Raw genomic sequence first — 24934 nt, forward strand, 5'->3', positions numbered from 1 at the left:
CACCTGCCACCCACACGGCCAGCGCGAGGGCAACTTCCGCAGTGCATAGGATCAGCCGGCAACCCGTGAACATCCAGGCACGTCCACGTGACTTGGCCCTCAGACCGCCTCGGAGCCGGATAAACCCCTGCCCTGCCCTTTCACATGACACAAACCCACGCACGGTTTTCTCAACAGAAAAAGATCTTGTACCCATCTGAACCCCGGCGCGGTCACGAATTTTCACATCACGTCGTTGCACGGAGTGATTGGATGGGCACATAGATTCAAGTACTCGTACTTGGTTCTAGTATTTGGAGCACACCTAAATCGCAATGCCGGGACTGTTGTACCCAAGGGTTCGCATCTAGGCACATATACCAGTATCCATATCAGTCTGAAGTGCATCCCCAGCTTCTTACCGTTGCTGTTCATGCGCCCAACCCCAGCTCTATTTCTCAGCCAGAGACTTCTATTAAGGCGATAGCATTGGCTCGTCAACCGAGCTATCACGTTTCCGCCGCTTCTGCTCTGGGGAGGAGCCTGACGAAGTATTACGTCGCCTCCGAGCGACTGGCTCATACCTTCGTAGCGATCGCCTGCGTTTGTGATTTTCTCGTCGTCTGTGCGGGCTCCGGCTTCGACTCGCACTGCTTCTTCGTCGGACTCTCTTATCATCTGGAGAGCGGCTCAAGCGACGTTCGTCCTGCGCTTTTGCGGCCCTGACAATATCAGTACGATTGTGGCTTTTCTTGTCATCAGAAGAGTAAGAGGGAGATCTTCTGTCACGCTTGTTGTCCTTCTTGTAGCTTCCACGCATTCTGTCCCGAGACCTCGACGGTGATCGTGTTACCGGTGACAAACTCGAGCGTCTCCGACCATGTCTCCGCCGACGAGGGCTTGGGCTTGGACTCAGACTAACAGAGGATAAAGGGCGACTTCTCATCCGTCTTCTTCTAGGTGAACGTGAGCGTGATACATCAGAGCGTGTTGCAGATCGTGCGCGTCTTTCACCGATTCTTTCAGAGCCTCTTTTTGGTGTGCCTACCACCCTCCCGGCAGGCGTCCTCGACACACTCTTGCTCCTGTCATTGCTTACGCTCTTCGACCGTGGGCGCCTTCGGATGGTGGGAGATAGCGAGCGAGAGGCGGAAGGTGATCGAGATCGAGATGGGGGTCTTTCTCGACGCCGGAAGCGTCCTTCAGATCGTGATCTTGACCGTGAGGATGTTATGGATCGCGTTGGAGATCGTCCACGGTTGTTGCGACCTCGGGGTCGACCACCTGGGACGTACGAGTCGGCTTCGCGGCGAGCAGGTGGTGCACGATAGGGGGATCGTCTCCGAGTCGGCGGAGATCTCGAGTATCTGGGTCTGCGAGTGTCAAAGCCTCGTCCGTCACTTCCGCGGCCTCGCCCACGGCCACGTTCTCCACGTTCCCCACGTTCACGCTGGCGAAGAGAGTCGACATCTCGCTCACGAGTCTGCTCTTGCTCTTTCCGCTTATTTGCCTCGTCGGCTGCCTTCTCAGCATCGATCTAAGGACATCAGTAAATGTTCCTGGAGGCCAATGCACGTCCGACCTTTTCTTGTATAAGTTCTAGCTTCTTCGCTTCGAGTAGTTCTTTGGGGACACCTTGAGGATTAGACTGAGCACTCAAGCAGAGGTTCCACAATTCTTTGCAGAATTTCGGCGTGTCCTTGTCAAGAAATCCGGTGAGCGAGATCTGTAAGGCTTTGATGTCGGGCTAAGAGCAACGTCAGTGGCACAAACTCTAGCGGGGAGTCGTCGTGCATACGAAACGCGAACCCTCGAGCAGATTGAAGCACAGCTCGATCACAACGTCATCTTCAGAGCCAAGGATATGAGATATCTTGCCTGCAATCCATCTAGAAAGTAAGGTGAGCAGCATGGACAGTGCTCGTAGATGCACGAAACTCACTTCTTCATGACCTCAACGTTGACCTTTTTCATGTCGACTTTCTGATTGAATTCGGGCGGAAACTTGGTCTGCCGAAGCAGTTTTTGGTCCACAGCGGTAGCCATCGTAAATATCTGTCTTCCAAGTAGGGTTGAGCAAAGCCGGTGCGCGGCAGCGATGGTTTGGGCTTGGGTTTGGAGCGTGGAGGAAATTCGTCCAAGTTGCAAAACGGCTTCTCCACAGATCAGCCCGCAGTCTGTATACAGCAGGTAAGCCGAGTACACTAATGACGTAGCGCGAGGCTAGCACTAAGACGCTTCCAGGGGCGAAGGTACTACTCGTATACAAGATGAAGACGAAGTTGAAGCACATACCGCCATAGAGACCAGAGACTACACAGACGCGCCTTCCAGCTTGATCACGGCAAAGCGCAGGAAGCGTGGGTCGGCAAGCACAGTGTGCAAAACATGCCACAAGTTTGTGATCATGGCTCACTCGGCGGGTTTTCTCAACTCTGTATCGTTCTACTCACTGCATTCCTTATCGATTTCCATCAACATGAGTAATGAGCTATGCCCGCCAATGCGGCTCACCAGTTAGAAAACAAACCCCTCACTCGGTCGGTCTTGGGTGGCCCTGGCCTGACCATCCAGCTTGTGATCATTCGGAACGCTCGTCTGTCGTGGAGCCATTGTGGACGCAGCAACCCAACCGAGTAGATCAACAAGACCAAGTCCTGGTAAGGATGATTCCATTTCTCGGGACCCGATTGACCATCTCTGATAGAATTAGGACTTTCCAAAGCCTTTACGCCAGCTGCTAGAACCACATTTTGGCGAAAGATACAGGCTGATTGACAGAGGTTCCCCATTCCTGTCCTCGTCTTCACACGTCTCGTCCGCAACGCCGAAAAATTCTGTCAATTCTCTCGTCGACCTTTTTGAGGCTGTACTGTCCGTCTCTTTCTTTCGGCAAGAATGTTCTGACTGAAGCTAGAGAGAAAGGCTCGACAGAGCACCAAATCGCCATCTCCAGCGTGCGTCTGTCCAACCATCATCATACCTGCGTGAACGATATTCTACTGCCCTCTCTTCGCAAAGACAGCCATCGAGTGAATATCGTCCCCAGCCCTTCACTACGAGACCTCATCTGCGAGGGAAACAGATTCAACAGCTTGAAAAGGCTTTGACCAAAAGACTCACTGATCAATCCTTAGCCTCTCAGCCCTTGATCTCCTCGAGTAGCCAGGCTTCAACCGTTCAACAGGCGAAAGCGAGCAAACCTCAGATCAAGGTCCTAACTTCAGGCCAATCAGTTTCCATCATCATCCCAAGAGGTGTCCAGCTGCCCATCATTGCAACAATCCAACCTGCTGGATACGTTAACAGTCAAATGTCAGAAGACACGCCTCACGTGAGAAGTGAGTCGAGCAATTCTCCAACTCCTACGTCTAGTGCTGAACCTGGTCCTTCGCAAGACCATCGCCGTGCTCGGAACTCTGAATCAGCCACACCCCAAAGTGAAGGACAAGGATTTCCTGTTGGCTTCGGCCTGCCCTTTTTGGCAAGGGTCAGGAAAGGTCGCCTTAACGTCTCCGAGGCATCAGTGCCAGCTCCTACAAGCTCCGACATCTCAGCAACTGGAGAAGTCTTCACTCCAGCCCATCATCACCCGAGCGAGTGGGAAGGCAAGATATACCAGAGAACTCAGACTTTCGAAGAAATAGCTGCCGACAGAGCCACCAGTGTGCCTGAAACACCACAGGAAGCATACGCTCAGCAGAGCAAAACTGCAGATAACTATTCGGGTGAGGACATTTTGGAGAACAAAACCGCCGAACAATCAGGGTCAGATTTGGCCCAGCACGACCAGAGCTCCACCAGTCAGCCGAACCCCAACGTCTTTGGGGAGATCTTAGAGCGGATACCAGTGATCAGAATCCAGAGACCAAGCACTCCAACAATGGCAGCCTCTCTAGGAACTTCAGTGGTGTCGCGGGTCGCAGGTGCTACCAGTGTGGTGCCAGCTGCAGCCACTCCTAGCCTCCCCATAGACGCAGGATCTGCAACCAGCGCATTGCCTGTAGGAGCACTGACTTCTACACTGCTTACCCCACCACCTGTGCCTGGGCTATCAGGTGGGGGCAAGAAGGCCAAGCTTCAGAAGCTGACCGCAAAAATCAGAAAGCAAGTCGTCAGAAAAAGACTCCTGGCGCTCCTTCTTGGCCGCGAGGTAGCAAATTTGGTTCATCCTCTGCTCTCTCAGATTGGCAACACAGCTGGTGCCGTTCCGCTGTAGATGGTCCTTCTGACCTGGTGACTGCCTGTACAGGGTGTCCCGACAAGAAGGGCATACACGATTAAGGCATCAGGATAATGAATCGCCGATGCTGGGCTGGGCGGAGACAGCAAACAGGCATTCGACTTGCCGAGGATTTCTCTCATCAAAGCAGGTCCAGAGATGTCAAGCGCCACCGCTAACGAGGGGCAGGCCAGATATGAGGGGAGTTAACAGACATGCCACAGGTGGGCTGTCGCTTCCGGATGCTCATGCAGAAAACAGTATTTACAAATCGTGCTATGGGACGAGCCACTGTCTTTGTGAGATGGTATTGAGAAGGGTTTTGAAAGGAAAGCTTCCATATTGTTAGACCCTAGATTCCGAGGATGCCGTCCCTGGCCCCTGGAGATAGCCATTATCCATAGCTTGATCACGAACCTAGCCTAATCCAGTGTCCTAGGTACTCGCGATGAATGCGTTAAAAAGCTCACACCTCGTCAGGCCAAAGCAGCCACGATTTCATGGACTCGCCTGCGTGCTTCAACCAGCTCGGGGTCGAGGCCAGATCTCAGATGATTGACTTTGACAGCATAGTGCAACGAGACAAGCTCCTGGGCTCGTTGCAGATCCGGATCATCGTCTTGCGGGGCACTCCCCGACTGAGAAGGGGCCTTTGCCTCTGATTTCTGGGCTGGAGAGAGCGCCGGCAGATCCTCTTTGTTCTCGAAGCGGACATCAGGATTCACCAGTGCAATGGCAGCTTCGTGGGACTGTTTCGAAGCAACAGGCGACAGTCTGAGTTAGCGAATTGTGACGGTGATAGTAAAGCAATAGCAACACGTCTAGAGAGACACTCAATAGAAGCGGCCCTCCCCAACCCCCTTGGATTCTCACTTACGCATATGCTCAGGGATTTCAAGTCGGATAGGAACGCCGCGACTTGCATGATTGATAGTGATACGGAGCCAGTGTTCCTGGTGGGATAGGAGACGAAGCTACCGAGTGATGCGCCGCGTTCGATGGGATGAGAAATTCAGGTGATGCAAGCAATTATTCCTTTGGGTGAGAAAGAATCCCTGAAGTGAAGGCTGGACTGGGCTGGACGCACATGGCTGCATAGTTACTCGTAGTCAGTAGGAGGCGTTTGGGTCCGGGGGCTCCGCTTGGCACATGTCGATCACTCCTTAGCTAACTACCTTACCTACGATGGGTAGGACAGTGCCCTGCACCCCTATCCTGGCCTTCTCAAGCCGCCGGCACATGCTCATTGCTCACTGCTTGGCCGTTAGGCTCGATTTTTCAAGGGGTGTTTTCAATGCTCGGGCCACGTGTGTGGACTGTGGAGAGGGACGATCTGATATGGACGAGCCATCTATCGAGCGCATCGGAAGCGAAAAGGGGTCTATATTTTTCTTTCTTTCCGATGCTCAAGAGAGCGTCTACGAGTACGAACAGCTTATGTTGTTTCGTCATAAGGAACTCAGCATCCAGCATGGCATTCTGGTCTGGGCAGCGCGAAGCAAGGGATTCGATTCCGCTTCTGCTGTGGTACGCAACTCGCTCCCAATACCCGATGGTGTGCCATCTTAAATTGTGTCGTCAGTGCTCAGTGCTATTGACATCCGAGCAGAAGTGGGTGCAGTGAATCAGGTGGGATGAAGCATTGGTGGCATGAGCATGTCCACTCTCCAAATGAAAATAATAATAGTGGAATTGGATGGACCCAGAACTTCAGGGACCGAGAACAGCATATCTAGAAACCAGAGCACTCGAGCCTTCTCTACGGGACTGGATTTCTGACTCTGGTATGGAGTACGGAGTACTCCGTATTCATCGTTGTCAATCAGAGATGGAAATGGGACCTTTTGCTATATGGAAGGGGTATCCCTACAATGTATGTTCCAGAAACTAAGTTAGCAGTCGATAGTCTGCTTTATGTATGGAGTACTCCATAGCAGAACTACTGTAAAGGTGGCTAGATTGACGAGAAGGGGATCCAAACATATACTGACCTCTTTATCTTGTGGGCAGTATCCACGCTGGCCGTTGATATGTAGTCGTACTTTTAGTACTACCTTACGAGTAGGTACTCCGTACAGTACACCGCACTTCGCACCTTAAGGAGGAGGGAGGGAGGGAGTGCTGGCAATCACCGCGTGGTTTCGCTTGTGTTCTTAGCGAGACTGCAGGCCACGGGTTTACCGAGGGACGCCTAATAATGGGGAATGCGCCGGTCTATGCTAGCTACGAGTAGGTCCGCCGTCTTAACCAATCTCGTGGGTAGCTTATCTACTGGCAGGCTTCGAAGCCCACCAGAGTCACACTGAGAATTCGTCAGACGTGAAGATTACCCAAGCGTTAAACTTAGTAAATCGCTTGACCGGCAATGACTATCTGGACGCATTATTTCGAGGCCCGGGGGACCCAAGTCTTGAGACGAACTTGGCAGGGAGATGCAAGGTGCAAGTCTTGCCCCTTGAAACATTGTTCCATTGGGGTACCGAGTATCTGGATGTGGCTGGTTGCCAGTACCCCGTATGCAGTGGCGGCATACGGAGGTATGGCTGAGGCACAGAGGTTCGCAGGCGGATCAGTGGGCTGACTAGTTACATACTACTGTGCCTCGCGTAGGCAGCCTGACTCGGTTCGTCTTGGGTGGGCAGTGGGCAGTGGGCAGTGGGCAGTGGGCACAGACGAAACGCCCAGCTACCTAAAGCTACGGCACACGGGGCCCCCAGGGCAATTGCTGGCAGCGATGATGGGTGGCCCCGGGTGCCCTATGAGGTCCTCAAATGGGCGCCTCCAGCCACCATGCAGCCCTGGTTGTTCAACGGGCCCGCCTAAAGGAAGCCGGTGAACCCACTTGGGAAGGCGAATACCCAGGATGGGCAAGTACAAATCATGGGAAAAGGCCTCGGGCAATCTCCTAGGCTCACTTGGGCTTGGGCTCCTCCCCTCGGAATGAGTCTTGGCTTCGGCCGGGATGGATCTTCAACAACCGATCCCCTCCGAGGCCCCTTCTTCCTGCCGACCACCCGTGTAACTTTTTCCTCGGTGGAGGTCGGAATCCAAACCTTCAGACCCAGAGACGATAGGAGCTGGATCCTGTCAATGGCTTTGACAGATAGCTTGTCAGATGTATCGCCCCCTCCCCTCGGTCGACCGTCCATACGACCCCGGAGGCTGCATCTATCATGGTTTTGTGACTCGGCGCTGGGATAGATAGGAAACGTTGAGTTACAGGACTTACTATATGTGATATATCATTGCGATCTAGCCTGCACATTTCGTAGAATCATTGCCCGTATTGCGAAGAGCTTTTCGGGAGAAAGGAACGGTCCCCCCCGCCAAACAAGTGTTGAACCAAGTAGTAGTAGCAGTAGTCTATGCCTTTTGATTCCCCCACTCTCAGAATACAGAAATGGTAATTGTACAAGTCACACAGAGTCGTACTCCCATCTTACTACGCCCTGGGCTCCGTCCTCACACTCCACTGAATCTCCTTCCTGATCATCATTCGACGGCTTTCATCGCTGGCGATGCTGGTCGTCTCGCCGTTGTTAACGGCGTCCTTGTTGTTGGCATTGCTCCAGGGGCCCATCGTTGTACCATTGGTGACCCCGTGGATGGCGTCGCTGCTCTTGGACTGGTTGTGTCCCAGGTGTCTGCCGGGATCTTCGTCGTCCGCATCTGGCTCTTCGAGCCCGACGCTTTTGTTTGCAGATCTCAATTTCGACATCTGAAAGCTCATGTTGCTCTCCTGTTGACCCCGAGTCCGGTTGGCACTGTCACTGCCGTAGCCGTAGCCGTAGCCATAACCGCCTGCAGATCCGATGCCGCCAAAGCCAGTATTCAAGTTTTTGAGGAAGTTTTGGAAAGTCGGGATCGTCGCGGAGATCAGTGAATAACAGATCTGGCTTTGCGCCCAGGCAATGAATGGCGCTTCCAGGAGAAATGGATTGGTCGTATATCCATCTTGATCAAAAGTGTGCAGCCGATATGCGATGAAAATGATGATACTGCCATCTTGTTAGCTGGAATCCATAGACACATCCAGGAGAATTGACTGACAAAAGTCGGAAACTGAAGATTGCCACAACCGTCAACTTGCTAGATATCGAGGTCTGCAAGGTGTAGACAAGAAAAACGACTAGGCCCACAATCCCAACTTCTGATATAATATCGAGCAAATCAATGACTTGCCATCGTCGTGACTGGACGGTTGTTAATATTTCCCCTTCCCCCCCTCCCGATACTTGAAGGTTCGTGGTCAGGAGAGAACTTACTGTGCCCGCGCAGTCTTGCCCCACGATGATCCATGGATTTTGCAGATTGCATTGGAGCGCCATGGCGAGTAGCGAGCCAAAGGTCCAGGCGCCAACCAACCCCATGGCGATGTTGAAGACAAGTCTGTGTTGTCTCATCCTTGATATCCGACTGAGAAAGCAGATGACGGAAATTTTCGCGAGCCCAATGACCATGATGAAGAACAAGTTGCTTGTATAGTACAACTTCTGTACACTTTCCTGCGCGCCCGGTGAGACCAGATCAACAGATTTTCCGAGGCCCTTGGAGCATGCTCCCAATACAAGAGATGACTGGATTATGGCGAGGACGGTGGCACCACACAGGACATAGTCATCCAGGTCAAAGCCATGGCTGATCGTAGCTCGGACCAGGACTCTAATGCCGCCGAAGAAAAGATAGCAAGCCAGGCCAAGTGCCGTAGCGATCAATATCCATGCCGTATGGTCGTCTGGTGTTATTGTCGCAAATGGAGGTGAATGCCCTGCAGGCACAATGAGTCCGGTTTGAGAGCTCATGGTAAGGTCTATAACAACATTGGCATGGAGAAGGGTTCCACGTCGATCAAAGAAGGAGAGGAGAAATGAAAGGCGATCCAAACAGTCAAAGTAATTCAATGCCCCAGTGCTAAGTAGGTACCGAGTGCTAAGTCAAGGCATCCGGAACCCGCAGGAATTCAAAAGGTTGGATTGTCCTCTGCCGCAACGCTGGCGTGCTATCTGACTTTTGGTGGTCAAAGCTGGAAAGTCGCAAGGATGAAATAGACCTCGACCATGAACATCCACAGTTGTTTCGATTGGGACTCGCCATGGCGGAGGAGGCGTCGATCAGGGCGCCTCCCAGTTCCCGTGCCATGGATGGCATCCAGAACTCTGCGCCAACTCAACTCTTCAGCGTATGATTGGGATGCTCTGCAAACTCTGCGCTCCAACACACGCGTCCAAATCACCACTTGACTATAGTGGATCCACAACGCCGGGGGAGTGCCAGGCTGCATTATGAGACGCAGGGAGGCGCATCACTAGCCGGCCAGGCACAATCGCTTATCACGCCCTCTTTGCCCAAAGGGTTCGCTATGCCTCGATATGGCAGTGTGGTGTGGTTTCTTAAGCAGGAGGAGAGCCGCATGAGGCCTTGAAGCCATATCCTATCTGTCACATCGCGCACTGTTTCCAACCAGTTCCCAGGAGGAGGGAGCATCTGATTGCATCTGATTCCGGCGAAAGCACTCCAAGAGGGGCGATTTAAGGAGGACTCCTCTTTCAGGCCTTAGCAGAAACTCTGTCGAGAGACTAATCACACCAACAGAGGTTTTCCTCCGTACGGGGCCAACTCACAGACACCTCGTTTTGACTTTGAGCCGGGCCGCGCTTTGGGCTCTTTGACTCGACAAGATTCCGTTCGTGGAGCACAGGGTTTTCCCCACTCATTCTTAGGTGCCAGTAGGTGCCAGTAGGTGCCACGCCAACCCGGCTGTTCTGGTGCCGAGCTGCTGCCAGACACTGCTCTTGCAAAGAACTTCTTCCAAGGTACTAGTACTACTATACCGCAAGGGCATTCCACGTGGTGGAGAGGAGGAGCAGGAGGAGGAACCCGCTTAGCCACCTGCCAAACGTGGTGGTTTCTAGCCCTCAATTTCCTTCGATCTCTTCTTTTATACTTTTCGTCGTCCGTTCTCTTTTTGATCTCAGGACAATCCTAGAAGCCTGGTCACCGACGTTGTTCGTTGTCAAATCACCATGGCAGCCCTTCACCTCAGCAAGCAGGAACAGGAAATTGTGGACGTCGAGCTCTCCGAAGCCAGCGCTGCGTCTCCTAATGGCGCAAAGGTCTTCGACGACAGTGTCAGCCATGTTCCTGAGAAGTACCGGGGGACAGCTGCTGACCGACGGGATATGACTGTCATGGGCAAGAAGCAGGTGTTGCGAGTAAGTCGTCGCAATCAACAGAATCAGAAGACTCAGCGATGATACTGATTGTTCGGGCAGCGAAACTTCAGCTTCATCACCATGCTGGGCTTTGCTTCAACCTGTGTCGCCAGTTGGGAGGGCATTCTTACGTACGTGGCTGGTTTCCATCCTTGAGCCTGACAAAGGAAAAGGACCTGCGCAATTAACAACGAACAGATATCTCGGCTTCGTCCTTGTCAACGGTGGTACAGCACTGTTGTTCTGGGGTTTCATCGTCTGCGCCATTGGCCAGACTCTGGTTTATGCAAGCATCGCAGAAATGGCTTCGATGTATGTAAAGATAGACCACCCTGTTCTCCACGTGGCGCATGCAGAAAGAAGTTCGCTAACAAGGTATCCGGAAACAGGTCACCCACTGCAGGTGGGCAATACCATTGGGTCTCTGAATTCGCTCCTCCGCGTTGGCAAAAGCAGCTCAGCTATCTTTCTGGTGAGGCTCGACATTTGTTCTTATGGTAGTCATCACAATCCTCACTGGCTCTAGGATGGCTCACTGCGATCGGCTGGCAGGTGTATCTTGCCAGTGTCTGCTTCCTGGTCGGTACGATTATTCAAGGCCTGATCGTCCTCAACGACCCGACCTACGTCTATGAAAGGTGGCACGGAACCTTGTTGTCGATCGCCATCGTGTTCTTCTCGATCATCTTCAACACTGTCCTGGCCTCGCGCCTCCCTTTGATCGGTGAGTGAACCAACATCCACCCAGAGTTGAATCAGCTAACACTCTGTCCCAGAGGGCATGGTCCTGATCCTGCATATTCTCGGTTTCTTCGCCATCATCATCCCACTCTGGGTGATGGCTCCACGATCAAATGCTACCGATGCTCTCTTGACCTTCACCAACAACGGAGGATGGCCCACTAAAGGGTTGTCCGCGATGATTGGTCTGCTAGCACCCATGGCGGTCCTCGTTGGCTATGACTGCTCCGTCCATATGTGTAGGCTACGACCATCCATTCCATCCATCCTTCCAACATACTGACCCATTTTCCCAGCCGAAGAAATCAAGGACGCATCCGTCACACTCCCCCGAGCAATCATGGGCTCGGTTATCGTCAACGTCACCCTCGTCTTCATCGTCGTGGTCACTGTTTGCTTCACCATCGGCGACATCGACAGCGTCGCTGCGAGCGCGACCGGCTATCCCTTCATCCAGATCATCTTCAACGCAACGCAGTCCTACGCCGGCACCAACGTCATGGTCGCCATCATCGTCGTGATGCTTTCTGCCTGCGCCGTCTCCGAAGTCGCCGCAGCATCGCGCCAGATTTGGTCGTTCGCTCGGGACGCCGGCCTGCCCGGCCACAGCTGGCTCTCCAAGGTCTCTCACGGCTGGAACATCCCGATCCCGGCTGTCGCGGTGTCTCTGACCGTCTCTGCGCTCCTCTCGCTCATCAACATCGGCTCGTCCGTGGCCCTCAACGCCATCACATCCCTCGGCGCCATCGCTGTCCTGATCTCCTACTACTTGACCATCAGCTGCGTCGTCTACCGCCGGCTTGCGGGCCCAGCACTGCCTGCGCGCCGCTGGTCACTTGGGAAGTTCGGGCTCGGCATCAATATCGCCGCGTTGATGTTCCTGACCCCGCTGATCTTCTTCCTCACCTGGCCCTTGGGCAAGGACGTCACCGCGTCGACCATGAACTGGTCCAGTGTCATGTTGGTTGGGACTCTGATCATCGCCATGGTATACTACTTCGTCAAGGGCAGGAACGAGTACGTTGGTCCAGTCATGCATGTCAAGCGTTCCGAGTAGTCGTGAACGGGAGCAAGGCACCGAACGTCATACAAACCCCGGCCCGTTGTGTCTGGCAGGGGCAACAAGCCATTCTTGTTCAAAAAGTTGACGAGCTGTTCATCTGAGTTTCATTTCAAGGGGTCAGCTTTGGAGCGCGGAGTTCCACTGAGCCAGCCGGCTCCCATTATGCGCATAGAAGCAATAATCATCGTCCTGGCTTGAGATACTTAGAAGCGGATCACCGGTTGCACCGACTCTATATATATATCCCTTTGCTTGGTCTTATGCTTCTGGCGAGTTATACAACAGATACAAAATAGACATTTGAATAGAAACCTTCCCAATTTGTCTCATCTCTCACGCCTTGGTTGGATACGGGCCAGTGATTTCCACGTCATGAGAAGCATTCAGCTTGTCTCGCTGGTTAGCGAAGTTCTTACTCGAATGTGGCGAACACTTCCTGGAGGGTTGAGTTAGTACGATGGCGATGAAACCAGCGTCCATACGGTTCGTGATTCACAATCCCTCATCTACCCGCACACTGAAACCAGCTTCGGGCTGGGTCGAACGGGCGTATCCCCGCGAAAGGTACGGAGTATGTATGTAGGCACCTCGACTCGAGGCTGGGTTTGGCACGCATCCCATCCCGGTCTAATCTCCACTCGGCGTCCGCTACATCGAGCGCGGCATCACCCGAGATTCGTCACCCGTTGCCCGTATCGTCCACACACTTCCACCCTTCCCTTCCGCCAACTCGGCTTATTTTCCGCACGAAGGTTCATCAACCTTCTTCTTCTCCGAAATGTAAAGTAGAAGCCACCGAGTCGTCGCCAAGCGTTCTCAGCCTCTCGACGACGAGTCGCTTCATCCAAACTGGTCGTCAATCATTTGACGATGGACCGCCGTCCGAAGCAACACATTGTATCCCGCTCGCCAATTGGCTGTTGAAACGCGATGCAGGTCTCTGGCCGAACCAATATGTGCTGTTTGGACGGAAGTCCGTCCAAACAGGGCACATCTGCATTTAGACATCTGGATTCTGGTGGTTCTGTTTCGCAGACAGCAACATTGAAAGCGTGCATCAGTGCTCTTGTAACTCTTCTGGCAGATGCACAAGTTTGCGATGATCTCAGCGGAAGCTCAGACTCTAATGTGAGGAGGACCACCATGAGCCTAGTACGGACTACCGAATACATTGAGACGTTCAAAAAATCGAGGGATGTGCCATATTCGTTTGATTCAGGCCACCCAGCCGATCGATCTTATCGTCCAGACTCCAAAATCCCCAACAGCCGAAGCCTCACTCTGGAGGCCTCGCTATCCATATTGATCGCCGACCGACGGCCTGGAAGAGACACTAGGTACCTCGCACAAGAGAGAGGTATTCCACGAAAAAGTGTCAAAAATCGACCTTCACCGTTGCATTGCATCCAAATTGAGAATCCTTGAGCGTTTGCAACTGAATTCCGAACAACGTAACCCTAGAAATAGCTTCATCGCCTGCTCTTCGCATCTGCATGTCCCTGCTGTCATGCCAATGCCCTTTTGCGACCAGAAGCAGAGATACGAAGCTGGTAGGCAATGTGGCATTGAACGATTGATCACCCCAGCTGTACGAAGATTTCCTTCAACTGCTGCCACTGCCTATTTGAGCCTGGTACTGCATGCTGTGGTCTTCAAACGTGCATGGCCTACGAAGTGGCTCGCATTACGGACGTATTCGTCAAGTTTGCTCGGTATTGTAACGGAATCCGTCGTTCATGGGGCCATGGCGCGCTACTTTGTCATTCGCGGTATGCGACTTTCTCGATCCCTCATCCCGTCATCCCAATGACAACTGTTACAACTATGGGTGAGTGCTCCATACCCTCAGCACCAATGAAAGTAGAAGCGTAAACGCTTTGCGAGGTAAAAAACATCTCGGAACTTGGTGTACATGGCCTCATCGCAGCAAACTGAAGCCTGAGTTGTTACTTTACTGTAACAAACTTGTACTGAGCTCGGACTGTTGACGATCACCCTTGCCAGAACATCAGCCAAGTCTCTCGTGTGGGAGCACGAGTAAGCAGGCAGCATGCAGTGGTGGTTTTTCCAGACGCGTGTCAAGCTGCACCATCATGCGGAAGCAAGCATCCCAAATCCAGGCATTCCAGCCGACAGCTAGTGCTATTCCTGGCAAACCTTGCGACGGCTTGAGGAAGAAAAGATCAGCTGCAGGAGTCAGTATCGAAGATTCATCGTTGCAGTATTCGAACGATGAGATCATCGCCTCATACTGCATACCAGGTAATTACCGTAAGCACCCCGGTAAGTTCGTCAGTACCGGAAATCCAGGAATGAAGATTGTTCAGAAAAGCTGTCATACCTGCCTGGCTAAAACAAGGCACCTTTTGGCAAGGCTGAGACGAGGCTTACCATGGGCAGTCGCCCTGCCCCCCCAAGAATGACTCTCCTTTCATGTTCACCAGGCACCACTGGTATTGGCAGGGCTTTCCAAGGCCGTCTGTCAGCGGTCAGCAATGTTGAAATCATTCATCATCACGGCCTGGTTCCGGCAGACCCTCCTGAGGTGTTCGGTTGCGCGGAAACGGGAGACTCCCAGTTCCGAAGACATCATTTTCACTCATACTCGGGATTGGACGCAGCCTAACTTTATCTCGATCCATCCTGAGCCTGCCGTGCTGTGGTCATCAAGACATCAAATCCCAATGCCCTGCTGCGGCATCAAACTCACCCTCCAACTGCATCCCTCTCATATGTCACGCACGGGCTCTTGAAATCCGGTCCGCACGTCCCGCGAGGCCAAGAGATGAATAAGATGGATTTTGTACGCTTTCAGGCATCTTGTCCGATACCGATGAGCCATGGGGTGGAGCATACATTCTGACATCGGACCTTTCCTTACATGCATGCCATCATCAATCAAGCTTCATCGGCAAGCCGAGCGGACATTTGTCGATGTTGAGCCACGCGTGCGAAGCACGCCCCACGCATAGCAATCTGCTATTTAACCATCGTCATGATGAAAGGATTTGTATTTGCCTCCGATTCGTGAGCGCTCGTCCGCGTGAGATTGGCATCCCATGCCAGATGGACACAAGAGCGCTGGTAGAACTTCCCAATCTCATCATGCATAGCGCAACATCGTCTTGAAAATGGGCTCTTTCTTATTTGAAAAAAATCCCCTGCTCCTGGAGTCTCCACCTGGGAGTCTCCACCTAGGAGTACGCCGTGCTGAAAGAATGCAGCTGTGTGCCGCCAATACGTCTGGGATGGCGGAGTCACCAAGGACTGCGAGCGAGCTCTCAGGCGGGCAGGCAACATGCTTCCAAACAGAGCGATGTCTCCCACGGTACGAGGTAAGCCCTCGGCGCATAGCAGACCTATCGGCCTCGTCGGTCCTAGTAATTATGAAGCCGCTACCTCATGTCGTCGCCCGCCACATATTGCCTCCAACTCGTCATCAGCAATCAACCATCGCCGTGCAATCCAGGCGAGAGAGTCCTACGATCGGTCCGATCGTAGGCCAGCTTTCTCATGTTTTCGGTGATTATCTTGCGGCGGTGGATACATTTTTTCTTCTCCTTGCCAATATTGAGATGGGGACCAGAATTCCCCGGCCTAGAAAGAAATAGAGCGGCAGAGGTCGCATCGCAAAGGCGAGCAGCCTTCCATCGGCGGCGAGGAAAACGATAATGCACATATGTAGTATCCACATATTCGTACACCGGTACAAACTTACTCTCGTCCCCCTTCCTTGCCAGTTAGCCACTGACAGAGACGGGCAAAATTGTTAGGAGACAAGCCACAGCACAATGTAGAACAGACAATTTGAGGCCAGGCAATTGGTTGACTAATCACCTCCCGATAGGGGTGGCGGTGGGTGGAGTGCCTGTCTGGGTGCCCTTGAGCCCCCGTGTACATATTTTTGCCCCATATTCACAAGAAGTATATGTACCATTGCAGTAATCGAATCGAGTATCTATAAATGTGTTTCTCGGACACAACCAAACAAACTCACATCTCCGAAGTTGTGCCATCGCCACCAGTGAGTTGCTACCTGAGGAGGTGGCGCGGACGGGAAAGGAGAATGGGGTCTCTCTCCTTTAGTTTTCCCCCTTGAATTTTTGATTTCCGTTGGACATTGTTCTCAAAAAGGATTTGGCAATGCTTAATGACAGAAAATAACCATATCGAGATAATGGGGGTGGTGGTAGTAGTGGCGGAGGGGAGGCGATGCCCCAAATCTTACCGGTCACATACCAGGTATTATTGTACGAGACATAATATGTAGGTCCTCCCGTACCCGAACGATCAACCGTAGTAATCCACAACTCGGGACTTCGGTCTCCTTCCCCCTCTGGTGTCTGCTTGAAAATCATATTCCATGGATGTACTCGTATCTACGCCCTAGAAACGTCGATGGCACTTCGTACACGAGCCAGGGATATGGCCACCTTGCGAAATATGATGCGGTTCACACCCTCGCTCGGTATTTGATTTGACGAGGCCAAGCAATAGTCTCTACGGACACACTCCGCACAAGGTCCTCCGTACTAGGCAAAGTATGAGGAATCAGAAGCGTAATCCAAAATTTATCTTGAGTTTTGAATTGAAACGAGAAAATACACGTCACAGGGACGCAACAAGGTCCGTCCGCGGAGATTGAACGCGGCCGGAACTGTGGTGGTTTTTTTCATGTCATTTGGGCGTCCCGTGGACTCCGTACTAGTAGCGGTTTCGCACTTTGTCATTACCATCAGGCTTATTTTCCGACACACCCACCCGCTCAAAAGTCGACGGAAGTCGGCCGTGTTTGTTCGCCGTACTCGCTAGACCCTGGAAATCGCAAATGCTTTAATGGCACAGTTCTTGTTCTCTACCTAGATTGATGCCATGCCCTCGAAACACAAGTGGTGGATATATATAGGCATGCAGTGTGCAGGCGCTGAAAGTCTTACCTAGGCACACATCCGCACAAAGGGCAGAGGGCAGATGAGTCAGCACGCACATACGATCACTCTCGTGACCGTCGTGAAGTCATTTCAAATTGATACGAAATGTTGGGGGCCCCTTTCGTTCGGAGCCTTGTCCTGACCCCCTGGTGGCGGCGGCAGTAACTTGCTCTGGACGTTTCCCGTCCTTTTTCGTTCCCCCCATTCCCAAGCTGCCTCTCGCCACTCATTACTCTATCGCGTCTTCTACGAGGAATTCTCCTTGGCGAGCTCGAGCTCGCTCTCACACTAATCAGCAATTCATCCTCGTCCATTGAGATTCAGTCTTTCCCGTCGCAAACCGTAAGTTTTGACATCTCGCAGAGACCTATCCTAGTCAGTCTTACTGCTCCAGGTAGGTGCCCGAAGAGGCAGGAGTGAGCAAACGCGCTTGTGCGAGTCCTTGGTGATCAGCCAACTAGATGACTATGGGGGATGAAGCAGACCAGAGCACTCTGTACGAGGTACCTAGCCCAGACGCCGACAGCACCCTGAGCGAGACCAAAGCTTTCTGTATTTGGCCAATGCTGTCGTTTCGAAAGACGGGCGTCTACTCCGTACTGCGTCATTTCGTAAACGAACTTGTTTCTATGCCGAACACGCGCAAAGATCCGGTCCAGAATTCCTTCCCAAATCCAGAGCCTCTTACGGGCTTGAGATCCCGGTCGAAAGAGCCGAGGTGGAAGGCCAAAATGCTGAGCTCTGTTCACAAGTCGGATTGGGGTCCGCTTACCTCGCAAACTGTCATGCATAAAACAACCAGATTGCTAATACCAAGTATCTACTCGGTTTTTACGCAACGAGGAACCGACCATAATGGGTTTCACCCTGCGCGCAATAGGCTGGATGACATGCACTTCCGGGTATGCGCCTCGTTTGAAGCGGTAGTTGTGAGGGTGTCGAAGCTCGCATGAATGTCTGAAGGGGCCTCCTGCAGCAGTTAGGCTATATGCTAACGTTTTTTGCAAATAAATCTGGTTACAGTAGCCAAGAATTGCGGCTCTGTCCCAAACTTAGGTCGTATCGCCTACATATCCGATTTATCATACCACTGTGGTACCAGTGGCAGCCGAAACCTATCGTAAGCCAGAAAGGCCTCTCGCTCCGTGTACAAACGCCATAAGGTGAGAAAGGCATTGTGTTCATCCGTCTTGACTTGTCCCCACTTTTGGTTGACTCATGATCGGCCGTGGTATCAATTTCTGAAAGAGAACCCAAGGTATACTCTCCAAAGGATGCACCCGAGCACCAGTCACGGGTCAAAGATTTAAGATGAAGAGACATCTTTTCTTTGCGTATAAATAGTGCTCCGTAATACCTCAAGCACAATCTAGCCTGTGACGCCGTTGGTTCGAAGATCCCTGCTCCCAGGAAACTTTAGTGGACTATGACTAGGTCCGGGAGAGAAAAAGATCGTTCCAGTCCATTCGGACTCGGGCTCTGATCTCCTATGAGTTTTGAGTTCAGGGTCATTTACGTGAAGTAGATACATTGGACTTTCGGTGGATAGAGTAATTCGCGCTGCTCTAATCTTCGTGTGCGTCACCGTCAAGTCGATGGAGTTTTCATGACTCGAGAACGAGGTACGCTTGGATCTCTTCCGCCACGAAGTTACATCGCATCTCGAATTCAAGTTGCCGCTCAATGAGAATCCTTACCCGTGACTAACTCTCTTGAATTCCACCATCCCACACTCGCATGGGAGGACGAGGCGATTGGCTGGAATCGACTAGAGCCACCTTCAGAAACCATTTGACGAGCCTAGGTCGGCCTGCAGCTAATTCTCGGATACGCCTACCGACCCGTTGGGTTGGCTATTGGCAAGCGTGGAGGATCCGGAACGAGATTCGGTGACTGGTGTTATCAGATACCGACAGCAAGGGAAAAGACTTGGCAATGCTTGCGAGGCCTATCAGACTGCTATAACAAGAGGAGCAGAATTCAATCCCTTTCATACCCCAGAAGAGACGAGGATTGAGCGAGACATCGTCTGCTAGTGACTTCCCGATCCGCATCTGTTCCCCATGCTGATCGATCTTAGAAGAGTCAAATCAGACAAAGGGCCGGTGTGTTTCAAACTCCCCTTTCCGGAATGGTCTCAATACGGCAGCCAGGTAAGCACTAAGGCCACCGATGAGGGGTCGGAAATGCATGTCGTCAGCTTTATCCGGCTCTGCACCGTGTTCACGCTCATCGTCTGCGATTGAGCTGCGGGTGAGGTCAGTGATCGGTCGCAAAGACGAATCAATGAGCTAGATGGTCACCCTTGACGGCAACAGTGTGCATTCAGTATCCAAACCGCTTCGACATTTCAAGAGAGCGTGGCGTGATGCAATAGGCTCATTGCTCGTGAGCGGGTTCCTGCTATAACAACCAAGCCGATTGTGTCACTGGTACGAGGCTCGGCATGAGAACAACCATCCGCCAACCCCTCCATAGGTAAAAGGAAAGGATCTGACAATTTCAAACAATTCAAGCTCCAGATAATATTCCCCCCGCTTACTGTCCGAGGCTCTGCTTGCCTAGTTTCGCAAACTGCAGCGGAATTGACACTGCCAACACACGCGTAACACGTAAAAGAGACTGAAGTAATTGGTGGGACTGAGACATAGACTCTGTCTGGCTCTTCACTCCACCAAAGTACGAAGTTCTTCAGATGACATTCCAGGAAATGTTGCCATTAGTCTCACATACGAAGCAACTGCGTGTTGTGTGATGCCCCCGTCTGATGCGTGAGGGTCAACCAGGTAGGAGTGGTGCATACAGTATCCAGATTCGGATTTACCAACCGCTCAAGTGCTTCTGCCCTCGACGTGCCAAAGAGATGAAAAGGTAACATGGCAGGGAAGAAGGATACAAGGTCGTGTCCGCCCACTGCTATATCGTATCCAGGTACTGCATGTTTATGTCCCAAAGCGTGTCAGATATTGTCTCTGAAATGGCCATGTAACAATTTTAATCATTGTGATTGGACCTTGGGTCAATTGTCCCTGTGCGGAAGGTCGGTGTGACTGCAGATAGTAGCGTCACAGACGCATGATACTCGGTACGGACGAAATGCACCAAGCCCGCTTGAGAAGGAACAAGTTGTCAAGGGAGTCCCGATCGCCGCATAGTGACTTCGCTCTAAAGCATTCAATGCTTTTCCAGCTCTGATCAGGTTAACCCCGGGCAACGACCTGGATCAGTGGCTTTAAAACCCTCCTTGGGTTTCTGGTAGGCCTGACCGTTGGCATCCGTTGATGGCCCAAAGCACAGAATCCAATAGAATTTGGTGGGGGTTCGAAAACGATCCCCCTCCCAAACTCAACCTGTCGAGCAACTATCATGCACCTCGGGTGCTCCCGGTGCCCAGAGATGTTGATTGTAACCCTCACAACCTTTGGTACTCGTGCTAAGTCCTGCAACTAGGAGGGGTCAAGGTAGATGTTCTTCCAAACGGCGCTCGCAGTCATGTCTCATCGTGGCTCTCGTTGATCGTGGCACCACCCATGGGCGGATCTGGGAGACTGCTAGGTCCGCGACCTGGACTTGATTCACTTCCAGTCGGTGAGATGCCTGCATTGTCCTGTGGAAACTCTTCTCGCAGACAAACAGTTTCCAGCATGTTAGTCCACTTACCACTTTGTCCAGCGTGGCTATGTTTGAGATGTTGTCTAAAATGATCGGCTCTAAAGAATTTCTTCGCCTGGTTGCATTCTCCAAATTTATGCACATTGGTAAGATGTTCAATGCGGCGATTCCAATCCGGTTGAGGATGATTGGGGAATTCCTCACCACAATAACCACATGAGTCGGTCTGAGAGGTCGGTGTAGAAGCAGTCGGTGGTGTTGTTGGATGAAAAGCGGCCTCGTAAGTTGCAATGGCTGCACACGACCACGAGTGACGTCTCAAATGTAACGAGTTTTGATGTCGCTCAGCTTCGTTTTTGTTCTTGAAGCGGTTATTACAGTACTGGCAGGTGTATTGCTTTTCCATTTGGTGTGCTCTGTACCAGGAAAGTTAGCGGACATATTGTGAATTAACAACAATGCCAGGTGGGCGAGTCTAGTAGTTGCACTGTGAGAAACATACCTTAATTCCTCCTCGGTGTCAAACTTTCTAGGTTTCTTAGGACAACAATCGCACATAAAATAATTACCGATCCGGGTGGCAGGCGGGAGTCTGCTATCATTTACAGCAGTTTGTAAAGACATTTTTTGGCTAGGAGAGTGAGCATCTAGAGTTGGCTGTGCCGGCAGATTTCTGGAGGGAGGGACTGATGTGGCAGGGCTAGAAACAGGTAAAGCCGAGGTTATATATGTAGGTTGACTAGGATCTAGCGGTGACAGTCGGTCAAAAGAAGAGATGCTGGTCATAGAACTGCCTGCAATTGAAAGGGCGATGGAAGAGGCGTATGAATTGTGTCGGACGCTGGAAGAAGTGGACGAGACGGAGCCATGCTTGGGCTGGTATCGAGAGACCGGTGAGTGCGTGTAGGAAGTTGCATTAATTTTCTGAAATAATTCGGCCGCAGTTCCACGTGATGGGGATTTGTCCTCCCGAGACACATCGGGAGGAGGCGACCGCGCTCGCCGCTTCATACCCTGCTTAGAGGATCGTCGGCCCACTTGCTGTTGTGAGTCACTTAGGTTCAGGTTGCGAAAAGCGTGGCCCTCGTCATTACCGGTGTCAGACTCGGATTCTGCATAGATGCCTTGATCATAGCTGCGACGTTGAGATTGACTGACCAAACTGGCTGCATCGTCATTTCCCGGGAGGGAGCCAGTGGATGAGGTGAGGCCGCTAGGTCGAGGCTGGACGAACAGCTCGGGATCCAGCACAAGGCTTGTGGCTGCACTGTCCATGGAGGGACTTCGGTGGCCCATGTTATAGTCACGCCAACCAGGCCTTGCACCCGGTGACACCCCAGCTGATACTGGGCTGGTGACCCATCTGGATATCGGGTCAAAAGACGCCGCTGAACGCTCATTGGTGGATGGGACTAGTCCTTTGGAATCCTTGATTTGTAGAGAAAGCTTCTGTGCGTAGGTAGTGGATTCAGTCGAACCTGACCTTTGATGTCGTGGAGGCGAGTTCGACTTTCCAATCTTGGAAAGAACGCTCTGGTCGTAGGCTTGAGATGAACGGTTGATGTTCTGTTGCGCCAGGGGCATTTCGCCATGCAATCTAGAAATAGAATAGAGTGTCAGCTGCTGTTGCCTTTTTCCGCTCGGAGCTAACGGGCGGCAAATTGGCCCCCAAAAACACAAGGCACAAAACAACTAAAATATCAGTGGAAACCCTGGCGCGCGAGAACTGCAACGCCGACGGAAAGCACTAGCTCCGACAGCTTGATAGAGAATACTCCACACCGGCAGTCGGGTATGGTGTGTACAAATCAGAGGGCGGCTGACTAACCTGTGATTAAGAGGTGTACTCGTAGGGGAAGGCGGCTTTCTGATTAAGGAAGGTATATGGCCACCGATTCGAAATTCCGCGGGAGACGGTGACCTGATGGTCGAGACGGTGCTTCCACGGCGATTGTCTTCTTCGTCATCCAGGTCCATGTCGTCGGGAGCGTGGAGGGAAGCTGAGGGCCTCGGAGGCTCTCGATAACTGCCATACAAACTGGAGCCGGGCTGAATAGGTGCCAACTGCTTCTTGTTGTAATGAAAAGGATTGCTATTCCCCCAACTCCAAGCAAGGTCTATTCCATGAGCCAACTCTTCATTAAAGCGAGGGGGTGGGAGAGGTGGGGGAGCGTCGTCGAACCGAGCGCCCGGGATAGTCATGGCGCCGCGAGGATGCACCGAGTCGTCCGATGTCTGGGAATTTGATCGAGGGGCTCGAGGCGTGGCAGCATCGTTTCTGTAAGAGGGTGTGCGCACCGCGTGGGTGGGAATCCTATGGATATCCATATTTCTGTCTCAGAGCCACTGCAACATCGGAAAATTGGGAGGCAACACAGGATCGAGTGGGATTGTAGACCGTGGGAATGGAGCCCGAACTTGACTACAACTGACAGTGGCAAAGGGTCAGGACTCGGGACTCAGGAGGCTGCACTGGCACCGCGGAGACCGAGTGTTGTAGGTTGCTTGCTCTGCTGAGGTTCGTTCAGCTGGGTCTGGCCGTTATGATTCTCGGGTGGGACGCAACACCACGTATGTATACTGGGTCCTCGAGGGAATCGACTGGAGAGGGCCGCGGCAAGTCGTCTATGGTCATTGAGTGGGTAGAGTGTGGTTTGGCGGTAAGGACAGGGCGAGGGAAAGTAGATTCTCGAACTCTCAAGCCATGTATGTAAAACAAAAGTCAAGAGGTAGAGGGGCAGAGGACCAGTCAGAGGAGACAGCGGGCATATGAGGAAGTAACGGAGGAGAGAGAAGAGCGTAGCGTATCAGTCAAGAGTCAGGCAAGCAGCAAACGGGAGTGGCACGAGTCGTGCGCATGGCAAAGACATGGTTGTGGTTGTGGTGGTGATAGTGTTGGTACAGGTGGTGAGGGTGAGGGTGATGGTGTTTGGTACGGACTGCCAATGATGTCCTCCACGGCTGTTTAGCTGATGATGGGATGCAGGATGGGATGAGATGACCGGCCGCCCCAGGTGCGTCCTCTCATCAGCGTGTTGCGGATTTAACTCTTGCGACAGCCAGAGGCGATGTCTGTGGATGGGGATTGGAGGAACAGTTCCGACTGACCCGTTGCAGCAAGGCAAAGCGAGCACCGCATAGAGGATGGAGGATGGAGAATGGAGAATGGAGAACTGCAGAACGAAGCCCTACTCGTAAACTGGCCGTGTTAATTTGTTAGTTTGTTAGTTTGTTAGTTTGTTAGTTTGTGAGGCCGCAAAAGCACAGAGTCGGCACTCCGGGCAGACGAACCCAGCTTGTATGGAGCAGCCACTTGCACTTGCTCCCGCCGTGTTGCATGCATACGTGCCAATGTCCACGCCCTCGCCCATGCTTGCTTGGCCCCTCATACCCCTGGTCATGGGCACCTGAATCCTTGCCCACGCCAGCCCTAGCGCGAGCCCCAGCATGAGCCCGAGCCTGGTTAGCTGCTTCGTGTCTGTGCCCATGTCAGGTTCCCCAAGCCCAAGCCCGAGCCTGAGGGGCCCATCAGGCCATGCGATCCACGCCCCTGTTCTGGTTTATGGGCAGGCCGAAGCCGTCCTTACGTCCCTTAGATAGGCTACGGTGAACCCTATTGCCTTGCCCAGCCGCTCCACGACGTATTCCCGCACCCAGTCTACGGCACTACCCACCCCTTCCTCCCTCCTGCTCACCACTCACCCACTCGCTCGTCTGCCTCAGGTTCAGCCCTACGAGAAGGCAGATTCTAGCGTGTCAAAGAGGCTTCTGCCGCCCGGGTGGGGTCCCCTTTTCGCTCACCCCCTTCGTCCTCTGGGCCCCAAAATCCTGTCGACCCATTTATTATTATTGCTTTAATGGAACCTCGGAGAGAAGAGTGCCTTGCTCCGTCCAAAGTCTTTTGCCTTCCGCTCCCACATCGCACACCTTTCCAGACATACCTAGTACGGAGTACCTTAGTGATACATACAATACCACCATCGTACGATTACATACCACCATACGGAGGAGTTCATGGTCCCGTAGAATACAGAGCACTGGCCATATCAGTCATCAGTCATCAACAGAATTGTCATTGCCCTTGACGGACCGATCGTCCTTTTCAGGTTACTCCGTACCTTGTGGCTAGTAAACCCCTTGGTCTGAGCGCGACTGTGTCGAGACGCGAAGTGAT

General features: G+C 52.4%; 7 protein-coding genes across 7 annotated transcripts; 2 read left to right on the forward strand and 5 right to left on the reverse strand.

Annotated features, from left to right (window-relative positions):
- Nucleotides 1–1209: 1209 nt before the first annotated feature.
- A1O9_03378 (uncharacterized protein) lies at nt 1210–1449 on the reverse strand (the record flags this gene model as incomplete). Its single annotated transcript, XM_013408944.1, has 1 exon — nt 1210–1449. The coding sequence occupies one exon, from the start codon at nt 1447–1449 to the stop codon at nt 1210–1212; it is 240 nt and encodes a 79-aa protein (XP_013264398.1).
- A 76-nt stretch (nt 1450–1525) lies between these two features.
- On the reverse strand, nt 1526–2025 carry A1O9_03379 (uncharacterized protein; the record flags this gene model as incomplete). The annotated part of the gene is made up of 3 exons (XM_013408945.1): nt 1526–1705; nt 1778–1868; nt 1922–2025. The coding sequence occupies 3 exons, from the start codon at nt 2023–2025 to the stop codon at nt 1526–1528; spliced, it is 375 nt and encodes a 124-aa protein (XP_013264399.1).
- Nucleotides 2026–2077: 52 nt separating this feature from the next.
- Nucleotides 2078–4198, forward strand: A1O9_03380 (uncharacterized protein; the record flags this gene model as incomplete). The annotated part of the gene is made up of 5 exons (XM_013408946.1): nt 2078–2169; nt 2224–2495; nt 2554–2639; nt 2693–2848; nt 2897–4198. 5 exons carry the CDS (start codon nt 2078–2080, stop codon nt 4196–4198), a joined length of 1908 nt encoding a protein of 635 aa, XP_013264400.1.
- A 485-nt stretch (nt 4199–4683) lies between these two features.
- A1O9_03381 (uncharacterized protein) lies at nt 4684–5126 on the reverse strand (the record flags this gene model as incomplete). Its single annotated transcript, XM_013408947.1, has 2 exons — nt 4684–4950; nt 5079–5126. Coding segments are annotated over 2 exons (315 nt in total), but the record flags the coding sequence as incomplete, so codon positions are not given.
- Nucleotides 5127–7643: 2517 nt separating this feature from the next.
- Nucleotides 7644–9003, reverse strand: A1O9_03382 (uncharacterized protein; the record flags this gene model as incomplete). Its single annotated transcript, XM_013408948.1, has 3 exons — nt 7644–8199; nt 8252–8394; nt 8467–9003. The coding sequence occupies 3 exons, from the start codon at nt 9001–9003 to the stop codon at nt 7644–7646; spliced, it is 1236 nt and encodes a 411-aa protein (XP_013264402.1).
- A 1221-nt stretch (nt 9004–10224) lies between these two features.
- On the forward strand, nt 10225–12211 carry A1O9_03383 (uncharacterized protein; the record flags this gene model as incomplete). Its single annotated transcript, XM_013408949.1, has 7 exons — nt 10225–10413; nt 10474–10544; nt 10612–10725; nt 10803–10885; nt 10940–11137; nt 11190–11393; nt 11451–12211. The coding sequence occupies 7 exons, from the start codon at nt 10225–10227 to the stop codon at nt 12209–12211; spliced, it is 1620 nt and encodes a 539-aa protein (XP_013264403.1).
- Nucleotides 12212–20638: 8427 nt separating this feature from the next.
- Nucleotides 20639–22344, reverse strand: A1O9_03384 (uncharacterized protein; the record flags this gene model as incomplete). The annotated part of the gene is made up of 2 exons (XM_013408950.1): nt 20639–21176; nt 21263–22344. The coding sequence occupies 2 exons, from the start codon at nt 22342–22344 to the stop codon at nt 20639–20641; spliced, it is 1620 nt and encodes a 539-aa protein (XP_013264404.1).
- Between the last annotated feature and the right edge of the window lie 2590 nt (nt 22345–24934).

This window comes from Exophiala aquamarina, assembly GCF_000709125.1.
Source record: "Exophiala aquamarina CBS 119918 chromosome Unknown aczIA-supercont1.2, whole genome shotgun sequence".
NCBI lineage: Eukaryota > Fungi > Ascomycota > Eurotiomycetes > Chaetothyriales > Herpotrichiellaceae > Exophiala > Exophiala aquamarina.